This window comes from Balaenoptera borealis (genome assembly GCF_965194805.1).
Source record: "Balaenoptera borealis genome assembly, chromosome: 4".
Taxonomy (NCBI): domain Eukaryota; kingdom Metazoa; phylum Chordata; class Mammalia; order Artiodactyla; family Balaenopteridae; genus Balaenoptera; species Balaenoptera borealis.
This window is the reverse complement of record NC_138861.1, coordinates 114,398,252-114,417,247: the sequence shown is the minus strand read 5'-3', so window position 1 is coordinate 114,417,247 and position 18,996 is coordinate 114,398,252. Positions and strand designations below refer to the sequence as shown.

The 18,996-nt window shown below is 52.2% G+C and overlaps 2 protein-coding genes across 3 annotated transcripts in view; both read left to right on the top strand.

The window, feature by feature from the left end:
• Nucleotides 1-11,943, top strand: part of LOC309627707 (uncharacterized protein C4orf50) — a 121,642-nt gene extending 109,699 nt beyond the window's left edge. The window contains exon 13 of the mRNA XM_082389854.1: nt 683-11,943. The gene's annotated coding sequence lies outside the window, so the exon portion shown is untranslated. The remainder of the gene's footprint in view (nt 1-682) is intronic.
• Nucleotides 11,944-12,504: 561 nt separating this feature from the next.
• CRMP1 (collapsin response mediator protein 1) overlaps nt 12,505-18,996 on the top strand; it is a 72,363-nt gene continuing 65,871 nt past the window's right edge. Inside the window, exon 1 of one of the 2 annotated variants that reach the window (XM_082389994.1) lies at nt 12,505-12,938. In XM_082389994.1, the coding sequence (XP_082246120.1) occupies nt 12,558-12,938 (381 nt within the window). In that variant the 5' untranslated portion in view covers nt 12,505-12,557. Of the gene's footprint in view, nt 12,939-16,707; nt 17,081-18,996 lie in introns of those variants that run through there. The other variant, XM_082389995.1, reaches the window with a different exon arrangement.

The following is an 18,996-nucleotide window of genomic DNA, read 5'->3' as shown; positions in this document are numbered from 1 at the left end:
TCTTTTGGCCATTGGCCCCTTTGAGAGTCTCATGAAACCTAGAATAGAAACCCTCTCTGTACAGATATACATGAATACTTCTTCACATAAAACTCCCATATTGTTTCAAGGTTCAAAAACACCCCAGATAAAGTGCTTGCTTAGGCAGCACATTTACTAAAATCAGAACAATACAGAGTAGATTAGCATGGCCCCTGCGCAGAGATGACATGCAAATTAGTGAAGTGTTCCATATTTCTGTTTGGGATTAGCAGAAGCAAACTATTATATATAGGATGGATAAACAACAAGGCCCTACTGTTTAGCACAGGAAACTATATTCAGTATCCTGTGATAAACCATAATGAAAAAGAATATATATGTATAACTGAATCACTTTGCTGTACGGCAGAAATTAACACAACGTTGTAAAGCAACTATACTTCAATAAACGATTTTAAAATTCCAGATAGAGAGGGCATTGTTTATTAATTCCAAGCTAAGGTTCTTTTCTAGAGAGAGCAGCTTATGAATTGTATACACATATCATGATTTAAATCCAATACAAATTGAGATGAATGTGAGACTCCCAGCATCTTAAAAGCTTATGTGTTCAGATGGCTTCATGTAGATACCATGCTGGTTGGTACGTTCCCTTTAAGAACTCATCTCCCTGGGTTTTTTGTTGTTGTTGTTGTTGCAGGAAAGAAGACAGCACAGAGGCAAGCACACCAAACTGGAAAATATTTACATCCCTCCCAACTGACTAGCGGAGCCGAGGTGGCCCCATGATTTGCGATCCCTTCCAGGGAGCTGAACTACAAGCCAAACGACCATCTTCCTATTTCAAGTCACGCTTGACAACGTCTCTACTCTGTATAATACCAACCAGGGAACCAAAGAGATGGCTGGTTGTCAGAAGCCCGTTATGTATTGGCACAGAGTGGCGGAAGGAGCCCGGGGCTGGAGTCCCAAGGTCCTGGCTGGCTCAGCCACTCCTAAGCTTTGTTCCTGCACAGATTACTAACCTTCTTAGAATTTCCACTTCTTCATCGGTTTGAGGGGCCTAAAGCCTACTTGATGGTTTTGTTCCGACAACCTAATGAGCTAATGGCTGCGAAAGTGCCCTGAACACTAAGATGCTTCCCATGTGTCAGGGATCATTGTTGTTGGTAAAGTGTGATTCCATATTCTCTCACTCATGTACTGACGTCTGCTCAGGAGGGCTGTCTGCCGTAAGTACTCATTATAGTTCTACGTAGCTGCCACCCAAGATGGGTGATGTGAGGCCTGGCAGCATGATGGTTTAAGAGACATCTGAGCAGTCATCTTGCTATTCTAGAGCTCCTGCAGGGCTAGCCTGTGCAAAACATTGTATGTGTGTGAGCACTTTCCTTGGGAGAGGGGCCATGGATTTCACTAGATTCTCAAATGAGACTGGGACCCCCGAGGGTCAAGCACTGCTAGTCTAGGGGGAAAGGACTCTTTCTAAGGAACCTGGAGACGCAGCTCTGCCTCTAACTGGCCAGTGACTTTGAGGCCGTCCCTTGGCCCCTCTGGGCCTCAGTTCCTCATCTGTGAAATGGGTGTGACCGCGTGCCCTCCAGCATCCCTCCCTGCTTGGACCTCTGATGAGTCTGCAGCCCCTCCGTGCGTTGTGTCCTCCCTCAGAGGAGGCTCGTCCCGCTGCAGCAAACATCATCTGGGTTCTTTCTGTGGGGCAGCCTCTGGTCAGCTGGGAAGGTCCCGAACCCAGCCTCCTTGCTTCCAGAATAAGCGGAGATTTCTTCTTTTCTAAACATAAGTCACTTCGGGCCACTGTGTCTGTGAATTTCCACCCCCCACAAATAACCAAAGCACCCCAAAGTGCCCGAAGTACTGCAGCCCTGTTTCCGCTCGTCTGGCCCAGCAGTTAAAGAGCATTGTGGCCCAGTGGCTGTGCTCAGACCGAGGGGGTTTGCTCCCTCTTAAAGACTTCCCTGCAAACTGAAGGGCTGTGAGGCCACCTCATTCAGCAACCAAGGGGCTAACGGGGACAGCTGAAACCTTAGCACCCCGAGAAAGGCCGAATGAAAAGCAGCCTGTGCATGGTGCAACCTGATTAGCTGAGTTCTTTCTTGAGGCAGAGGTTGATGGCAGGAAGGCAGCTGGTGGGGTCTGGGACCTCAGAAGAACCAGGGCTGGGCTCACACAGGTCCCACGACCCATAGGACAGACCTCAGAGAGTTCCTAGTCTACAGTCCTCAGGCCAGATCTGGCTCACAAACATGTCTTGTTTAGCTTATGTTTTTGTTTTGTTTTTTAATTGAGGTTAAAACATGTGTAGCATAAAATTTACCGTCTTAACCATTTTTAAATGCCCAGTTCACTGGCATTAAACACATTCACATCGTTGTGCAACCATCACCACCGTCCATCTCCAGAACTTTTCCATCTCCCCAGATTGAAACTCTGTCCCCATTAAACACTAATCCCCTATTTTCCCCTTCCCCAGCTCCTAGCCACCTCCCTTCTACTTTCTGTCTCTATGAGTTTGTTGACCCTAGGGACCTCATATAAGTGGAATCACACAAAATTTTTTCTTCTGGGACTGACTTATTTCACTCAGCATAATGTCCTCAGGTTTCATTCATGTTGTAGCATGTGTCAGAATTTCCTTCCTTTTCAAGGCTAAGTAATGCTCCATTGTGCGGGTAGATCACATTTTGCTTATCCATCTACCTGTCGATGGACAATTGGGTTGCTTCCCTCTCTTGGCTATTGTGAATAATGCCATGAACATGGGGGTACAAATACCTATGTTGTATTTGTTAATGTTGGAATTAGCAAATAACATTTAAAAGCCAAGAGATTTCTCATTAAAATCTGGATTTCTGGCTTCTTTTGGAAAAACAGTCAATCTGGCAACTCCAGGCTTCTAGCTTCCTGGCCACACTCAGAGATGAATGAGGCCAGCCACTCCCTCCCCTGCCGACAGGCACACAGCCTGGGGGGCCTCAGGCCCCCACTCCCTCCTGGTGTCCTCCTCGCTCCCCGCCTCCCCTGCCTGGTCTGCCAGCACCCTCCGGTTATGGGTAGACACAGAGACCAGAGAGGCACAGTGAGCTGTGCCCAAGGTCCCATGGGCGGGATTGTGATGTGACTGCTGTCATCCAGGAAGGCTTGGACTGGGGTCTGGTTGCAGCTCTGCCACTTGCCTGCCCCTGTGACCTTGACCTTTCTGAGCCTAAGATTCCTCTTTCGGAGGGAATTGGGAGAGACGGAACCTTCTCCGACATCCTTACGGAATCGTTGAGACAGAAAGAAGGGGATGCGTGGTGACTGGAATGTGGGGTTGGGATATGAGGGGCTTATTAACAGCGCAGACGGGGCAGGCAGCTTAGGGTTTGGGGGTCTGTTTCTTCATCTGCAAAATGGGAAAAGGGACCATGCCTCCCCCACGGGCTTATTCTGAGGATTAACTGAGACAGGGAAGCTTAGAGCCCCAGCAGAGGGCTTGGCACACAGCAGGTGCTTCACACAGGTTACTTTGGAACAGGTGAGGGCTGCGTTCAAGGGCTCCAAATCCCCGTGGCAGCAGAGCAACACCCAGCAAGAGATGTGATGTCCTGGTGTCACCGGTGTCACTGCAGAGTCCTTCAGCCTGATTTCAGAGCCTACCCTCTGCCTTTTACCTGCAGGGGGTCCTGGCAGGTCAGCCGCCTCTCCGAGCTGCAGACCCCCAGCTGTCAGACGGGGCAATGTCCTGGTCCTCACCAGCACAAGGTGGGTGAGAAACGTTAAGGTGCCTGGCACAGAGTCGATGCTCAATAGAGTTTAGTTTCCCTCCTTCCCTTGCCAAGCAGAAGTCTCTCTCTCAGGTGAAAATGATGGCATGTTTTCCAAAAAAAAAAAAAAGAGGAAAAAGTGTAGTTTCTAGCCTCCCACTGGAGCACTCCCGGGTTCACGTGTTCTTGGGGTTGAGGTGTGTCGCTCACTGGCGTTCCTTCCTTCATCCAACCAGCATTAAGTGCCAGGCACCGCTACAGACCTGGAGTTACAGCAGAGAACAAACAGACCAAATTCCTGTTCCTGTGGGCAGGTTTTATATCAGTCAATGGATTAGTCGGCCGATCATCGCTCATGAAGTGCTTCTTCTGAGCTGGCTTTACCAGAGGCCCTGGCTTCACCCTCAAGGCTCATCTCTGTTGCTGCATGTGCTTTGCCCCAGAAGGCATGCTTGTCCTGAGCCCCTACTGTCACCCACCACTGGGTCTTTCTACTCACTGTGCTGTTTCTGTTACCTCGGTCCATCTCAGAGTCCCTGCCAGGGGCCTCTGAGTCACTTCAGGGCCAGTGAGACTCTCCTGAGGGGAGCCGTCCATCCCAGTGTACCTGGGAAACCTAAGAGGCCAGGTGTGGCCCTGGCAGAGCCCCACCTCTTTACCTTCAGGCTTTGGATGGATGAAACGGGAAGGTGGATGGAAAAAGCCCTTGGTCAACTCTTAAGTTCTGCATAAATATATAGGATTTGACCTTCACATGCTGGAGAGATGAGAGACTACCTGGTGAAGGAGAGAGATTAGGGTTTAAAATAGAATCACTGGTCTGGAGTCTGGGTTCTGCAACCTCTTAGCTCCGAGATGATGGGAAATTCACTTCCCCTCCTCAGTTTACTCACTTGGCAAATGGAGCAATAAAATACCTGCCTTAGCACCTGCTGGGAGCGTTAATAGATACACTGCATGGGAAAACACTTTGCAGACTTCAGTGTGGTGCATACACTTTCATGTCATTGATTCACATCATTAATTAAATGCACACCCATTATGTACCTACTGTGTGCTATTATGAAGAAGGTGGTCTGTCTTATGACAATTTGGAAGAGGTATCCAGGCTAAGGAAGAAGAGAATTGCTTGTCAGATGGTTGTACTGCACATTCATAGATCGTGATTAGCAACAGCCAGCGAGTTGGCATGGCAACATTACCCCATGCACTGCTAGGCAGTGTTCTTAAAATAGGTTCACTAGAGGTGTGGCAGAAGCGAAGACACACAGAGTCCACGTGGTCTGATGGCTCTGCCTTTCCCAGGCAGGCCAGTAGTGCAGTAATTAAAATAACAGATCTGGAAGCATCCATTGTTAGAGCTAGAGACTTTAGTAGTAGCACCTTGCCTTTTCCCATTTGATAGGTGAGGAAACTGAAGCCCAGAGAGGTTAAGTGAACACCCATAGTCACACAGCCTCTTGATGGCAGATGGAGCCGAATCTGGTTCTGATATCTCATACAGGGTTCTCCAGCTGTGCCACGATGCCCGTTCTTCTGATTTGGAATTTTAGATCTGGGTCTGATGCAATTAATTTTCTAATGATTACAATCCACATGTCATCACTTACCAACATTTATTCTATCAAAGAATTTTCCCCACGTTTCTCCCTGGGGAAGCCCTGAATCCCAAGATATCACGAAAACTCACTTACTTCTTAGCTAGGCTGAGATGACTGTAGTTTAAATCCACCCCTCCACAGCCTTCCTTCCCTACCTTAGTTTCCCAGTGTGAAAATGAAGCAGCAAAGCTGATCAAAAGTTTATGAATCACTCTGTGATGAGATTACTGTATGAGCTTACTTATCCATCATTGCAGAGGACGGGGAGCCCAAATCCTTTAAAAGATGAGTTTCTTTCTTTCTATTTGTGTTACTCAGCAATTTGTTGAGTAAACTTCGCAAACTTGAGTGTGGCTTTTTACATTCAGGCTGGTAAGCTTTTTTAAAAGAGATTCACAGCTCTTGTTTAATTCTAGGGTGAAATTCCAGGTCTGGAATGAGAAACTTCTTGAGAACTCAGTCCACATCGGAGAATAGGGTGCTAGACATTTCTGACATATTTTAGACATATAGCCTCTTTTTCTTTATTCAGACAGTGCCTTGCAGTTGGAGGGGCTCTGGGCTGGGAGTCAGGGGACAGGTGTGGCATGAACCCTGCCACGCCCCCTCTCTAGGCTACCAGTAGAAGGTTGCCCTCTGTAGTGATGATTCTTCACCCTGGTTGCATGTTGGGCTCACCTGGAGAGCAGTTAGAAGTCCGATGCCCAGCTCCCTCTCCAGGCCACCTAAGTCAGGTTGTCTTGCGTGGGTCCCAGGCAGGGATCTTTAAAGAGTCCCCCAGTGATTCTAATGGGCAGCCAGGGGGAGAACCACAACACTGTAGCCTCACAATCACTTTTCATTCTCCCATCCCCTGTGTTAATTAAATTCCCAGATGCCATTGTGTGTTTCTTTTGTGTCAGACTCATTTATTTTTGTTCCTTGCTAGGAAAGAAATGTATCCTCAGAGTTGACAGGAGGATAGTTCTCATCTTTGGAATATTTTGGACCATGAGTCAGCGTGGTAACTTCACCTTTTAAGCAGCTAGTGGACCTATGAAAATGAAATGCGTAGCATGCTGTAGCATTCAGCTCCACCGTAAGCAGAACTGGATGCCAAGTGCTTGGTGGCTGATCATGGCATGGTTACACGGAAGTTCAGATTATACAGTTGAGTGATGCAATAGGCACACAAAGCAGATTTCTTGGGTACAGTTGCTTGAATCCTGAAATCTTCCAGAAATAGATATTCTAAGTCCAGTGTGATATATAAATTGACCAGTTGTGTAAGCAAATAGAAACAGATTTCTATTCGGCATTTGCACCAGCGGCCAGCTGGGTTCCTACCTGGCTCTGAAATAAATTTTTGGGAAATTCTCTGGTACTTTAATGGGCAGAGAAGAAGAAACCCCTGGGGTTTGTGGATGTATTTAGTCCTCTTTCCTGTTTTATGAGAATTTCTAGAAAAAGATAGTATATGCCTTGGATCTAAAACTGCTTTTAAAAAGTCAATAGGCTTAGGATGGAAGGATTGGGCTTGCTTTATCCCGTTTCCCTAAATCCTACTCTGGTTTCAGCAAGCACAGCTCCCATCCAATCTGACGTCTGCATCCTTGGCATAAATGTATTACATAGAGTCATGGGAAGACTAATGGGGGAATTGATACCATCAAAATAAGGTTTGCTTTAATAACAATTTTTTTTTGTCTTTGAAAAATATCATCAGGCTATGCCCAAAGGTAGACTGATGATACCTTTATATGGTGGTAGAATAGGGAAGAGAAAGACGAATGTGCTGAAAACTCGGTATCAACTCTATCAATATTTTCTTTTTAAAGTAAAGTGATATAACACATTGTTTGCAAATATGACATTGAAAGTGATGGGGACAATAAATATCGATGCAGCAATGTTATAACTATTAACTATTAGACTTTGCATCGGGACAAGGACAAGTTCTGCCTTTCACAGAATGGGTTATGGGCCAGATACATGGGGTTCGAACTATGACCCTGCCACCAACTGGTTGTGCAAGCTTGAACGGAATACTTACCTCTCGCAGTCTCAATGTCCTCCAGGGAAACATCAGGGAAGGTGTGAGCCTTAATGAGAGAGCACAGGTTTTTTTTTTAAAGCACTCAGCACATATTAGTGCTCTGTGAACATTGAGAACCTTCCCTCAACATTTTGGAAATGGTCCAGACACATTTCAGTGCCATGGTGGGACATGCACCACCAACCTCAGCTGGGTGACTAAGATGATCTCCCAACGTTCAGATTTGCACAACCAACTTCTGCTGGTGAAGCAGGAAAGGGACTTGGGTGTCACTGGCAAAGGTGACGAACATGGCTTGTGAGTTCATTTTGGCAGAAGCTCCTCGGTCTCCTCACTCTTCCAGGTTGAATCCTGGGCAGATATCACATGAAAGCTGTGAAGCACAGACATCAGTTTGGAAACTGTGTACTTTCCTCCTGGATCCCAAATGCACAACAACTAGACACCTTGCAATTGCATGAATCTAAAAGGACTCCTATATTATGCACCTCTATTAATCAACACAGGGTCAGAATTTTGGCAGTCCATGCTCTGCCTCTCCCCTCGGTTAGAAGCATTGGTTCACATGGAAGTGGTCTGGCAACATAGGTGGACCCCGCTTCCTTTTGGATGTTCTGCAGTGGGACCCTCCCTTGGGTCCTGAAGCAGTGGCTGTCCCCAAACTCCTGCCTGCAGTGAAATGAACAGAGCAATCAGTCATCGGAGATGCCCATCAGATTCCTGACCAGTTGTGAATCGGACTCAATACTCCTTTCTGTGTTTTCAAGATTTGTAATGATTGCTCAATCTTGTGTAAAATAGGCTGGCATTTTCTCTTGTTACCAAGATGTATTTTTCTATGTTAGTTAAATGTATAATTTGTGTAATTTTGTACATTAAAATGTATCCTTTTTCACAGTTAAAGTTTTTTTTTCTTTTTTGAATGTTTAACTTATTGATGGTTCCTTACATAGTGTTGTAGACCCTAACACAATACAAAAAGGCAACGAATCCAAGACTCTTGATTTTTGGTGGGGAATAAACGATCTTCCCAGAAGTCAAGTCCACTTCTCACAAGTAATCAGGTGATGTCCTGTATGATCCATTATATGCCTGTATTGGTTTACCATTTTTGCTGTAACAAATTTCCATGAACCTAGGGGCTTAAAACAACACATATTTATTATCTTACAGTTATGGAGAAGAGAGGTCCGAAATGGGTCTCACTGGGCTATAAATCAAGGTATTGGCAGGGCTGTGTTCTTACTGGAGACTCTAGGGAAGAATTGGCTTCCTTGCCTTTTCCAAATTCTGTAAGCTTCCTGCATTCTTGGGCTCGTGCTCCCTTCCTCCGTCTTCAAAGCCAACAGCATTGCATCTTCAAATCTTGCTCTGGCTCTGGCACCTGCTTCTGTTGTCACATCTCCTTCTCTGACTCTGACCCTCCTGTCTCCTTCCCTCTTTCACTTATTAAGGACTCTTGTGATTACATTAGGCCAACCTGGATAAACCAGGATAATCGCCCCATCTCAGGATCCTGAGCTTTATCACATCTGCAAGTTACCTTTTGCAATGTAAGGTAACATATATACAGGTTCTGGGATTAGGAGGTAAACATCTTTGGGAAGAAGGCATAATTATTCTGCCTACCACAATCCCCTACGAACTGATTTGGAGGCAGCAGAGGAAAACAAACATTTTAGAATCAAACAGGCCTGCATTTGAACTGGATCTCTGCCACTTTCTGGCCATATAACTTTAGGGAGGTTGCTTTACTTCTCTGAACCTTTTTCCTTATTTCCACAATGAGTGCAATAATCCATTACTTGCCTCACAGATTTGCTGAGTATTATGCACCTAACAATAAACTACAATTCCCTTCTTCTCATTTTTATAACTTATGAGGTTTTAAAAAAAATCTTTTTTGTGTGTGTGTTTGCCAAAAAAGTCCTGATGGAGAATATGCATCAGAGCTGAGTGGCGTCTCCTGTCCTCTCCCTGCCCACTCTGTTCGCTGCCCTCACCCTGAAGCCTTCCTGGTCTGACAGGATGAGCTGGAGGCTTGTCCTTCACCAGATGTCATGGTTTAATACACTTATGAGCATTCCTTCCCTGGAGGACTGAGAGCCATCAGAGGACAGGATGGGGAAGGTGACAGCCAACCTCTGGACCAAGTGCAGTTTGCTCAGGTTTCCTGGGCTTTCCTCTATTGGCCTCTGCCAGACGCTGCTCCCCTTGGTCTCCCTGCAGGCTGGTGGGTGCATTTCCTAACTTATACCCTGACTTTGTTTCCTGCCTCCCTTCTTCTGTTACACTGGGGTTACTGGTCTTGAGATGAGGAGATGTTGTAGAAAGAACTCAGACAAACCTGAGGTGGAATCCCAGCATGGTCACTTCCTGGAGGTTAACTTGAGCAGTAGGTTTAAGCTTTGTCATCCTCAGCATTCCAGCCTGGAAACGGAGGGGGCAACATCTGCCAAGGGGGCTGCTGAAAGCAGGATGTAACGTGTGGAAATAAACAGAGTGTTCATAGACCCTGACACATGGTAGGAGCTCAGTAAAAGTCAGATCCCCCTCCTCTAGAAGACAGGAGAGATGAGGAGGAAAATAAAGTCAGATGAGGAGGAAAATAAAGTCAGGAGGAAAATAAAGTCAGTGACACAGTGGGTGCCCAAGATGTGTGTTGGATGAATGTGGAATGATTAGTTGCCCAAGGTTGCATGGAGGACAGGATTCAAACTCAAAAATCTAGTCTCTTCTAACTATGCCAGGTTCATGCCTTCTTCCCCCCTTTCCCAGTGGGAGCTCTTCAGCCAGGCTTCTTGGGGGAGGGAAAATGATACTGGTTAAGATGCAGACTCTGGGACCAGACTACTGTGTTTCAATCCAAAGTGGCATCATTTACCAGCTGTGACCCTAGACAAGTTACGTATCTCCTTGAGACTCAGTTTTCTCATTTGTAAAAGGTGGCTAAAACGGTACATATCTCAAAGGTCGCTGTGAGCCTTAAAAGAGTAACTGCATGTACAAAGTCTACAATGGTCCTTGGCATGTAGTAAACTCTGTAAGTGGGAGTTATTCTTATACTTTCTTGCTTCTACACAAAGACAACTCTTTCTCTCCTCCCTCTGTGTTACTCCCTCCTAATCTTGGCAACTGCCTAGCCCTTTCTCCCAATGAAAAGGGTTTTCTTGGAAAGTAGTGAGGTCTCCATTACCAGCGGTATTTAAGCAAAGCTGGAGAGACAGTCTCCTCAAGATGTGAGAGCAGATTCAGGCATCCAAGTATGAGGATTGACCTCAAAATTTCATCTAACTCAGATTCTTGGTTTCTCTGATGTTTCTATGAGTTTGGTCACCACAAATAGTTTTGGAGCTTTAGAAGAAGTTTCTATGTGGTCTTCAACAGGAAATTTCCTTGCCTGGAATGTGCTGGGAACAGTATTTCACAGGACAGATAGAAGGTTTCATTAAAAACACACTTGCACTGCACCCCAGAGTCTTGCAGAGTCTGGGACTCCTGGAACCAGTGAGGCCGAGTACTGAAGGGACAGTTCCCAGCACTGGAAGCTGGCAGGGTGAGAGGTGGGGTGCAGCACAAGGCACTGAAGTTCCCAGCTGGGTCCCCACCCAGCCTGTTGCCACATGTCTGAACTTGCTTGAGGAGCGGGTCGGCAGCTGGTGATTCCACCCATCCAGAAAGAGCAGCTGGGACCACCATGTCCCTGGAGACTCTTAGGACTCTCTGCCTGATAATGATCAGGGAAAAATGAGCGAGGGTATCTAGGGAAGGCACATGGCACCTGGCTTTGAAGAGGGGTAGAGGGGAGCCCCAGCAGAGTGACCCCGAGGCCCCTCGCCCTTCACCCTGGCCCTAGTCAGAGGAATCCTGGGACTCCCAGGCTGCAAGCTCCTAGCTCAGCAAGGGTACGCCGCATCAGTGGTCATGGGAAGTGACCCTGGAATGGGGAATATTTGTCTGGGTGACTGACAGGAGTGTGTGCATGTGTGTGAGATGATCTATCTCTTTGTGTGTCTTTTTCTGGGGCGTTTCTATTTAAGCTCCCAACTACCCATATTTCTGGTGTGGATTTGTGTGTAGGCGTCCTGTCGGGGTTTATGCGTGTGGAGTCATCTTGTGAGTTTGCCTTTGGCGTGAAAATCTCTTTGTTGTGTGGATGTTGCTGGCATGAGCCTCGTGTACATGTGTGAGTCACTGGTTCACATGCAAGAGTGTTTTTCTGTTGTCTGTCAGTGTGAATGTGGACCCAGCACATCCCTCTTGACTTGCTGTTTCATCCTTCCTGGTGTCCAGCACTGGCCGGTACACTATGTGTGTGTTTGTCTCTTTCCTCCTTAGAATGTCAGCTCCCAGAGGGCAGAACTCGGTCTATTTTGTTCACAGTACTGTTCCCAGTGCCAACAACGTGCTAGGCACCAGCAGGGCACTCAATATAATAGTGCTGAGTGAATGAATGCAGTGTCCAGTGTGTGAGAGTCTCTCTCTGGTTGTGCAATCAATCTCAGTGTGATGCTGTCTATGCGCTGGGTTGGGTGACTGAGAATTTCTGGGGTGTGTGTGTGTGTGTGTGTGTGTGTGTGTGTGTGTGTGTGTCATTGACTAGGAATATGTACAAGCATGTATGTGTGTGCAAAATTGTCTCTGATGTGCGTGAACGAGCCTACGTATGTCTAGGGAGCGTGTAGTGTGATCGACTCTTGTGTGTGCCAGCATGTTTGTGCATTTCTCACGTGTTTGTATGGCATAATTGTCTGGTGTGCTAGTACCAACCTGCGTGTGCCTCGGGAGCGTGTGTGTGTGCGTGCTCGCGGTTAGCACCCCTCGCTCTCCTCGCGCCCCGCGCTCAGCCTGTGGGCGGGGAGCGGGGGGCGCGGCGAGGGCACTGCAGTTCTGCTGCCCGCCCTCGGCGCTGCGGCGAGGGCTCGTCACGGTCCCTCCCCGCCCTCGCTGCAGTCCCCGCCTCCCGGTCCTTTGTAGCCTGCCGCTGCGCTCTCCGACAGCCGCCCGGAGGCCCCGCCCCCGCCCCGCCCCGCCTCGCGCCCCGCCCCGCCCCTCCTCGGGCCGCAGTCTCTCCTGGGCAGACTCGGCCCTTACGGAGCGCTGAGCTCGGCGCACAGCGGTGGCTAGGGCCGCGGGCGGGCGGGGGCGCGGGCGGGCGGCCGGCCTTGGACCGGTATGGCGGACCGGCGGCGCGCGTGGAACACGGAGGACGACCTGCCCGTGTACCTGGCGCGGCCGGGCAGCGCGGCGCAGACCCCGCGCCAGAAGTACGGCGGCATGTTCGCCGCGGTGGAGGGCGCCTACGAGAATAAGACCATCGACTTCGACGCGTACAGCGTGGGCCGCCGCGGCTCCGCGCGCACACCGCGCAGTGCGGGCCGGCTTGACGCGGTCGGCCTGCCGGGGCCCGGAGGCAGCGAGGACACGGCCAGCGACGTGAGCGATCCCTCGGGCTCGGCAGTCAGTTCGCCGGGCGAGCGCGACGAGCGACCGCCTGCGCTGCGCATCCGCTGCCCCGCGCCCCGCGCCCTGCCACTCGGCCGGGACAATGGCCAGGTACCCTCGGGGCGCGCGTGGGCCGGACGGAGGGGAAAGGACCCTCGGGTCGCTGGGCGTGGGGCAGTGCCCGGGCGGGAGTGCTGGGGCCACTGTGGCCAGGCTTGGGAGAGCTACGGAACGCCCCTCCCCCACCCAATCATTCAGGAGGTTCGGAGAGGTTGTGCGACTCGGTCAGCGTTGGCCAGCATAGTCCGTGAGACTCCAAAGGGTCTTTCGAGATCCAGCCCCCCCGCTCCTCCACTGCAGAAAGGGAGAGCGAGGTTCTGAGAGGGGAAGTAAGTTGGCTAAAGCCGCCACATGGTCCCTTAAAGCGCAGAGGGACCTCTGGGGTTAATTTCATCCAATGATCCTCCTTTTCTGCTTTATGAAAAGACAGGGAGCTCTGTCCCGCATTCATCCCTTCATTTATTCACTCACTCATGAGGAATTATAGAGCACCTACTATGTGTTCTATAGTAGGGCCTTTCCTGAGTGCTCCCTCTGTATTTTCTGGGGGAAGGATTTGGTTAAAGATTTAGATCGTGGGGCAGATAGAACTGGAAACCGCTAGCCGCAGTCACCGACATCTTCAGAGGATGTCCTGAGTCCCACAGCACAACGCCTGTGTGCTCACTTCACACAGCAAGTTGGAGGCAGAGAGGGGGGTTGAACCGGGGTCAGTAGCTTCCTAGACTTGGAGGTTCCCCCCCACGAAAGTGGGGAAACATCAGGGAGAGGGAACGCCAGGCCGTGGGCCCTATGGCTCATCTCCCTTTAGCTGGGGTCGCCAGAGCATTGGGGGAAGATGGGTAGACGACCCAGCTTTGGGATATATGGGTGAGGTGCTTGGAAAACGGAAGTTGGAGCACTCGAGGGCCGACGAGCTGTAGCCTTACCCCAGAACTCCATGTCTGAGCACTGCTCAGGTCCCAGGCCCCTGATAGGTGCTGGGTTCCCTGTTTAGCACTCCGGCCCCACCCTAGGCCAGGGTGGGTGACAAATTCATTGTGAAAATTAAATCAGTTAATGCCGCTACGTAGTGAGCATACAATAAATGTTCGTTGTTTATTATGAGTTTGATCATTATCATCATTTTTATTAACCCTTCTCCCCTTAAATGCTCTGAGAGGCATACAGTGAGCCGGGAGGAGGCAGAGCTTGATCTGGACAGAAATCTGGGAGGGCTTCCTGGAGGAGGGGCGGGGGTGCTGGGCCGGCCTGTGGCTGCTACGACCCAATAGTGGGTCTCCTCCTGCCCCCACCCCCACACCCCGGGTATTCTGTCTCGGTAGCTCGGGAACTCTCCGTGGTCCTGAATCCGGAGCCTCGCGAGAGGAAGGTCTACAGCGAGGGGGTGTGGGGGGGGCAAGGAATGGAGATATCGAGAGGGTCCCGTCTCCTTGTCCCTATCCCTTCTATATCTTGCCCTGCCCACCTCCTTCCCTAGTGTCCGACCTCGCTTGGGATCCAGGCTTCACAGCCCGAGCGGGAGGCTTCGGGGCCGCGGACCAAGAAGCCGGGGCCAATACCGGAGAATACTAGTTGCCAGTCAAGGCTCTGCGTCCTCTTGAGCCTCAGCTTCTTCATCTGTGAAATGGGGGTGGCATCTCCCAGCCTCCCTCAAGGCGTGGTGGAGTATCAGGGAGGCGAGAGAGCTTTGTGCACGGCCGGGAGCTGTGGAAGAGCGTCCCTGATGGAGCTGCAGTCAGTGTCACCAAAGCCAGCATCGCCCCTGAGCTCTGTCTGGGACGGCTCCGCAGCCGCGCCTCGGCCCTTGGGGACGCTGATCCCTTCACTTCTCCCACTCCTCTTTCCTCTCCCCCCTCTAGCCTTCTCTTTCTCCATGGCTTCTCGGGTACTGGACAAAAGGCAGCGCCTCCGGCGCGCCAAGGGCTCCAGGAGCACGCGAGGTTCGGGACTGTGGAGCCTAGGTGCTCGCGGTCTCCCTGGGGGGGAGAGTTTTACTTTCTGCGGACCGAGCAGCCACGGGGTTCGGGTTCGTGGGCCGGCGGGCCTCGCTCCTCCTGAGCTTTGCAGAGGGTGCCGGGGCCCTTCCCCCCCGTCCGTAAAGCTCTTTCCCGGGGAGGGAGGAGGGGTTTCTGCGGCGCAGGCGCAGCGTCTGCAGAGGCCCAAGGCTGTGCAACTGCGGCGCTTTTGTACCCGGGAAGTCCACTTGGGAGCGGTGGTCTGTTTGGCCAATAGCAGACGCGGGCCCCTCCCCCGATACGCAGGAGGTCTCCTCTCCAATCCTGGAGCTTCCCTGCCCAGACTGAAGCCTGGGAGGGGCCCTGGTTCGTGGAACCTAGCCCTTAGCAACGCTGAGGAAGGGGATGTAGAGTCAGAGAGAGGGAGACCTGCAATTTCCGGTCAGCAACAAGAATTTAGGACCCAACTCAGAGCCGAGAATGAGCTCTAGACAAGTTGTGCAGGAAACTGGCTTCCAGATACTGCTCTGCTGCAGCTAACATGCTTTGTATCTAAGATTTCATTCTATCTCTGTAAGCCTCAATTTCGCACCTGTGAAATGGGGAACTTATGGCCTAATGTTCCTGGAATACTAAGCCGTTTCTATTTTATGAACATACAACCCTATCTCCACTTTAAGGCCCAGGCATCTCTGGCCTTCTGTCCTGGACTGGAGGACTGGCCTCCAGGTGGCAGTGGAGGTAAAGGCTTCAGGCCCTAACCTGAGTGGTGGGAGCTTTACCAGGCCTGGCACCCCTCCCTCTGGGTGGCAACTGGAAGTAAAGAAGGTGGGGTCTTTTTACCGAGCCTGTGGGTTTGGGTTTTATAGGCAGAAAGTAGAAGGTTGGCATTTTAATCTGCCTGGATTTGGGAGGCACCTGTCTAGTCCTATGGGGGCTTGCTAGGGCTCCCCCCCCTTCCCTCTTCTGTCAAGAAGTTAATCAAGCTAGCCCAGGACTCCTGCCCACCTCTCCCCAAAGCAACATCTGGATTATGGGTGCTGGGGCTGGTGTCCACTCTCCACTGGGAACCAGGACATCCTTTTCCCCCTCCTGACCGCTAGCCTGTCTGGGGGCTCTGGGCTCCTTAGTGCCAATGGTCTGGCTCTGCAATCATCAGTTACTGCCTGGTAGACAAGGCTCTGGGGATAAGCCGGTGGCCCCAATGGCAGGGGGCCCTGTGATGAGAGAGGGGCTGCAGGCGGTAGAGCAGGTCAGCCACTAATTAGGGCTTTGTCTCTGGGGTCCCTGCTGCAGGGAGGGAGGGAGGCTGGTTCAATGATGGGGGTGGGAGGAGTGGCAGAGAAAGGCTTTATGGAGAAGCCCTAGGAGGTGAGTCTGGGAGAATAGATAGGCTTCTGTCTGAGGTAAGATATTCAGAGAGAGGACACAGTTTGAATAAAGGCTTGGACTTGGGCTTGGAGATGTGCTTGGTCTATTCAGGGAGTGGCGCAGCAGAGGGACTAACGCAGGCTGTGGAACGAGAGGCCTGGGCTGGATCCTGGAGGTCCTCGAGCGCACCAGCAGCCGGGGCGGGTTCTGGACACCCGGCCCACACTCCCTCCCCCACGCAGATGTTCGGGGAGGCCTGCAGATGCAGTGCTGCACACCTGTGGCGCTGCCCACGGCCTCTGCCTGCGCACCCGAAGTTCATCTCTGGCTTTTAAAGGAGCCCTGAAAACCAGACCTACCCAATCCGAGAGCGAGGCCGGGGCCCAGCAGAGGGCGTGTGCGCAGGGCGGGGGTCGGCGGGGCTGGGCGGTTGGGGAGGGGGCGGGGGGCGGAGTGGGGGGGATATGCGGGGAAGCGCTTCCTGGTTCGAGCTGAGAGGGGCGAATCGGGCTCGGCTCCGCGCCGCCGGGAGGAGCTGTCTGCCTGCAGCCCCCTCCTCCCGCCCTCGCCTCTCCCTCCTCCTCCCGCCCTCCTCGCGGAGCGGGGCGGTGCTGGCAGCCGGAGCGGCAGCGGCGGCGGGCGGGCCGAGCAGCCGGGGCAGCCGGGCGCGTGGGCAGCCGCGGGCGCCGAGCCTCCGTCCCTGTCTTCACTGAGCTCGGGTCTTTGTCACCGCGCCCGCGGGGAGCGGGACCGAGAGAGAGCCGGACAGAGCGAAAGCCAGCCCCACAGGTCCACCGGCCGGGCGGAGGGCGCCAGAGGGGGGCCATGTCTTACCAGGGCAAGAAGAGCATTCCGCATATCACGGTAAGCTGGGCCCCCGCCCTGGCCCCGCCGCTCTTGGCGAGGTGGTGGTGGTCGCCGCCGGGGTCGGGATCCGCTGGGGAACCTAAGGGGCGGCCCCCGAGGGGCTTCCTGCGTCGCGGCGGGTGGGGCGGGGCCGGTCTCGGCCTTGCAGCCTCCTCCCCCCAGCTTCTGGGGACAATGGGGGGGAGGGCAGCCCGGCGTGGCGGGGCGGGGCGGGAGCCTCGGGTCCCTCTCCCCGCGGGCTTGCAGCGGATGGCGTGGACCCAGAGGATGCGGAGCTGAACAAAAGAGGGAGGGGCGCGGTGTCCGAACCCCCTCCCTCTGGCCCTGGAGCTGAGCCTCCAGCGGGCGGCCTTTGCACCGTCTAGCTGTTGCACCTCGCGGCAGCGTTTCTTCCCCGCCAGAGTAAGGAAAATGATCGACCACCGCCCCTCCCCCCCCCCCGCCCCCTCACTCCCCGCCCAAACCGATGAAGTGGAAGTCTGGACCTAGAGACAGCGCCATGATGGAGGAGCCCCTCCCATTCCTCACTGCAGCTAAAAATAACCTGATGGGGCGGCCCTGGCGGCTGTGTCCCGGGAAGGGTTAACACCGGGGGGTGGGAATGGTGGCGGTGGCTGAGCTGTCCTCGGTGTCCCTGGGTGTGGCCGGAAACAAAGGATCCCTGGTCTTTATGCTTTGTCTCAGGGTGGGGAGCTGAGGACACAGCGGGTCCAGAGACCTGGCCTCCACCCCATTCCCTGCCTGGCACCAGAGTTGAACCAAACCATTCCTGAGGGATGTGGACCACAGGTGCTGGTGAAACCCATGGGCCTTGGGTGGCTGATATCTGAGCAGCCAGGTGCTGGAAGGCATGATGGAATCCTCCAGGGCAGTGCTTGAGGTTTGAGGGCAGGAGACCTAGCATCCGCCTTTATCCAGAATCCAGGCTCAGGGATGGTCCCAGAACACCTTGGAGAGGGCAGCCTTGGGTAGGGGGGAAGAAGCTGACATTTCCCACTTGCCTGCCCAGTGTATTGTGGATCTTGTTTTCTTGAATCTTCTCAATAAATCTTTCGAAGGAGGCATTGTCCACATAAAGTTCTCAGAGGCTGGAGCACTGGTTGGGGGCGCGATTGAGAGGAAGGTTGGGAAAGAACTGGGACCCCTCGCCTGCCCAGAACAGCCCTGCATTCTGCCCAACTCTGGATTGAGTCTCTCTTAGAAAACTCCTCTTCCGCCCAGCTTCAGTTCTTGTCAGCAGACCTTTGCTGAGTTACCATCCAGAGATGTGCCCCCTGAGGGTGGGGACCACCTCTTGCCCATCCCTAATCCTTGCCCTCTGAGACACAGCGGTATAAGTGACCAATCCCTTAACACTGTAGTCGGCTAAGAATCAATGGAAGGGATGTGGTTGCCCTGGGCTAGGCAGTGTGGGAGGAACGAACTGGATATTTGCATGAGCCGGTCCGGGCTTTCCGACTCTCCAACCCTGACCCCAGGGGAACTGAGGCAGGAGATGGAGGTAGAGGAGATGTAGTGACTGATGAGTCAGGAACCCGGAGTACCTTTGTGGCTATTGCCCATGGCAGGTCTGTGCCCCATTCAGGATCCCGGTTTCCAAGAAGCAAGTTTAGCCAGATGGTCTTTGAGGCAGGTGTGTGGGAACAGTGCCTCCGGAGTTGTGTAGTTCTGCCTGCACAGCCGCAACGGTCACCCTGCCTGCGGGCTGTGGCCCTCTGGAGTGGAGATAAACTGCCCAGGCTTTTGCAGCAGACGGATCTGGGTGTGCATCCCTGCGGTGCCTCCTCTCTGAGCCTCCGTGCTCTGATATCCGAAGTGGGCTTAGCACTGGCCATTTCACAGGACCCTTGAGCATCTGAGAGGACACTGGCAAAGTGCTTAGTGTTTGGTAGGCACACAGTAAGGGCTTCAGA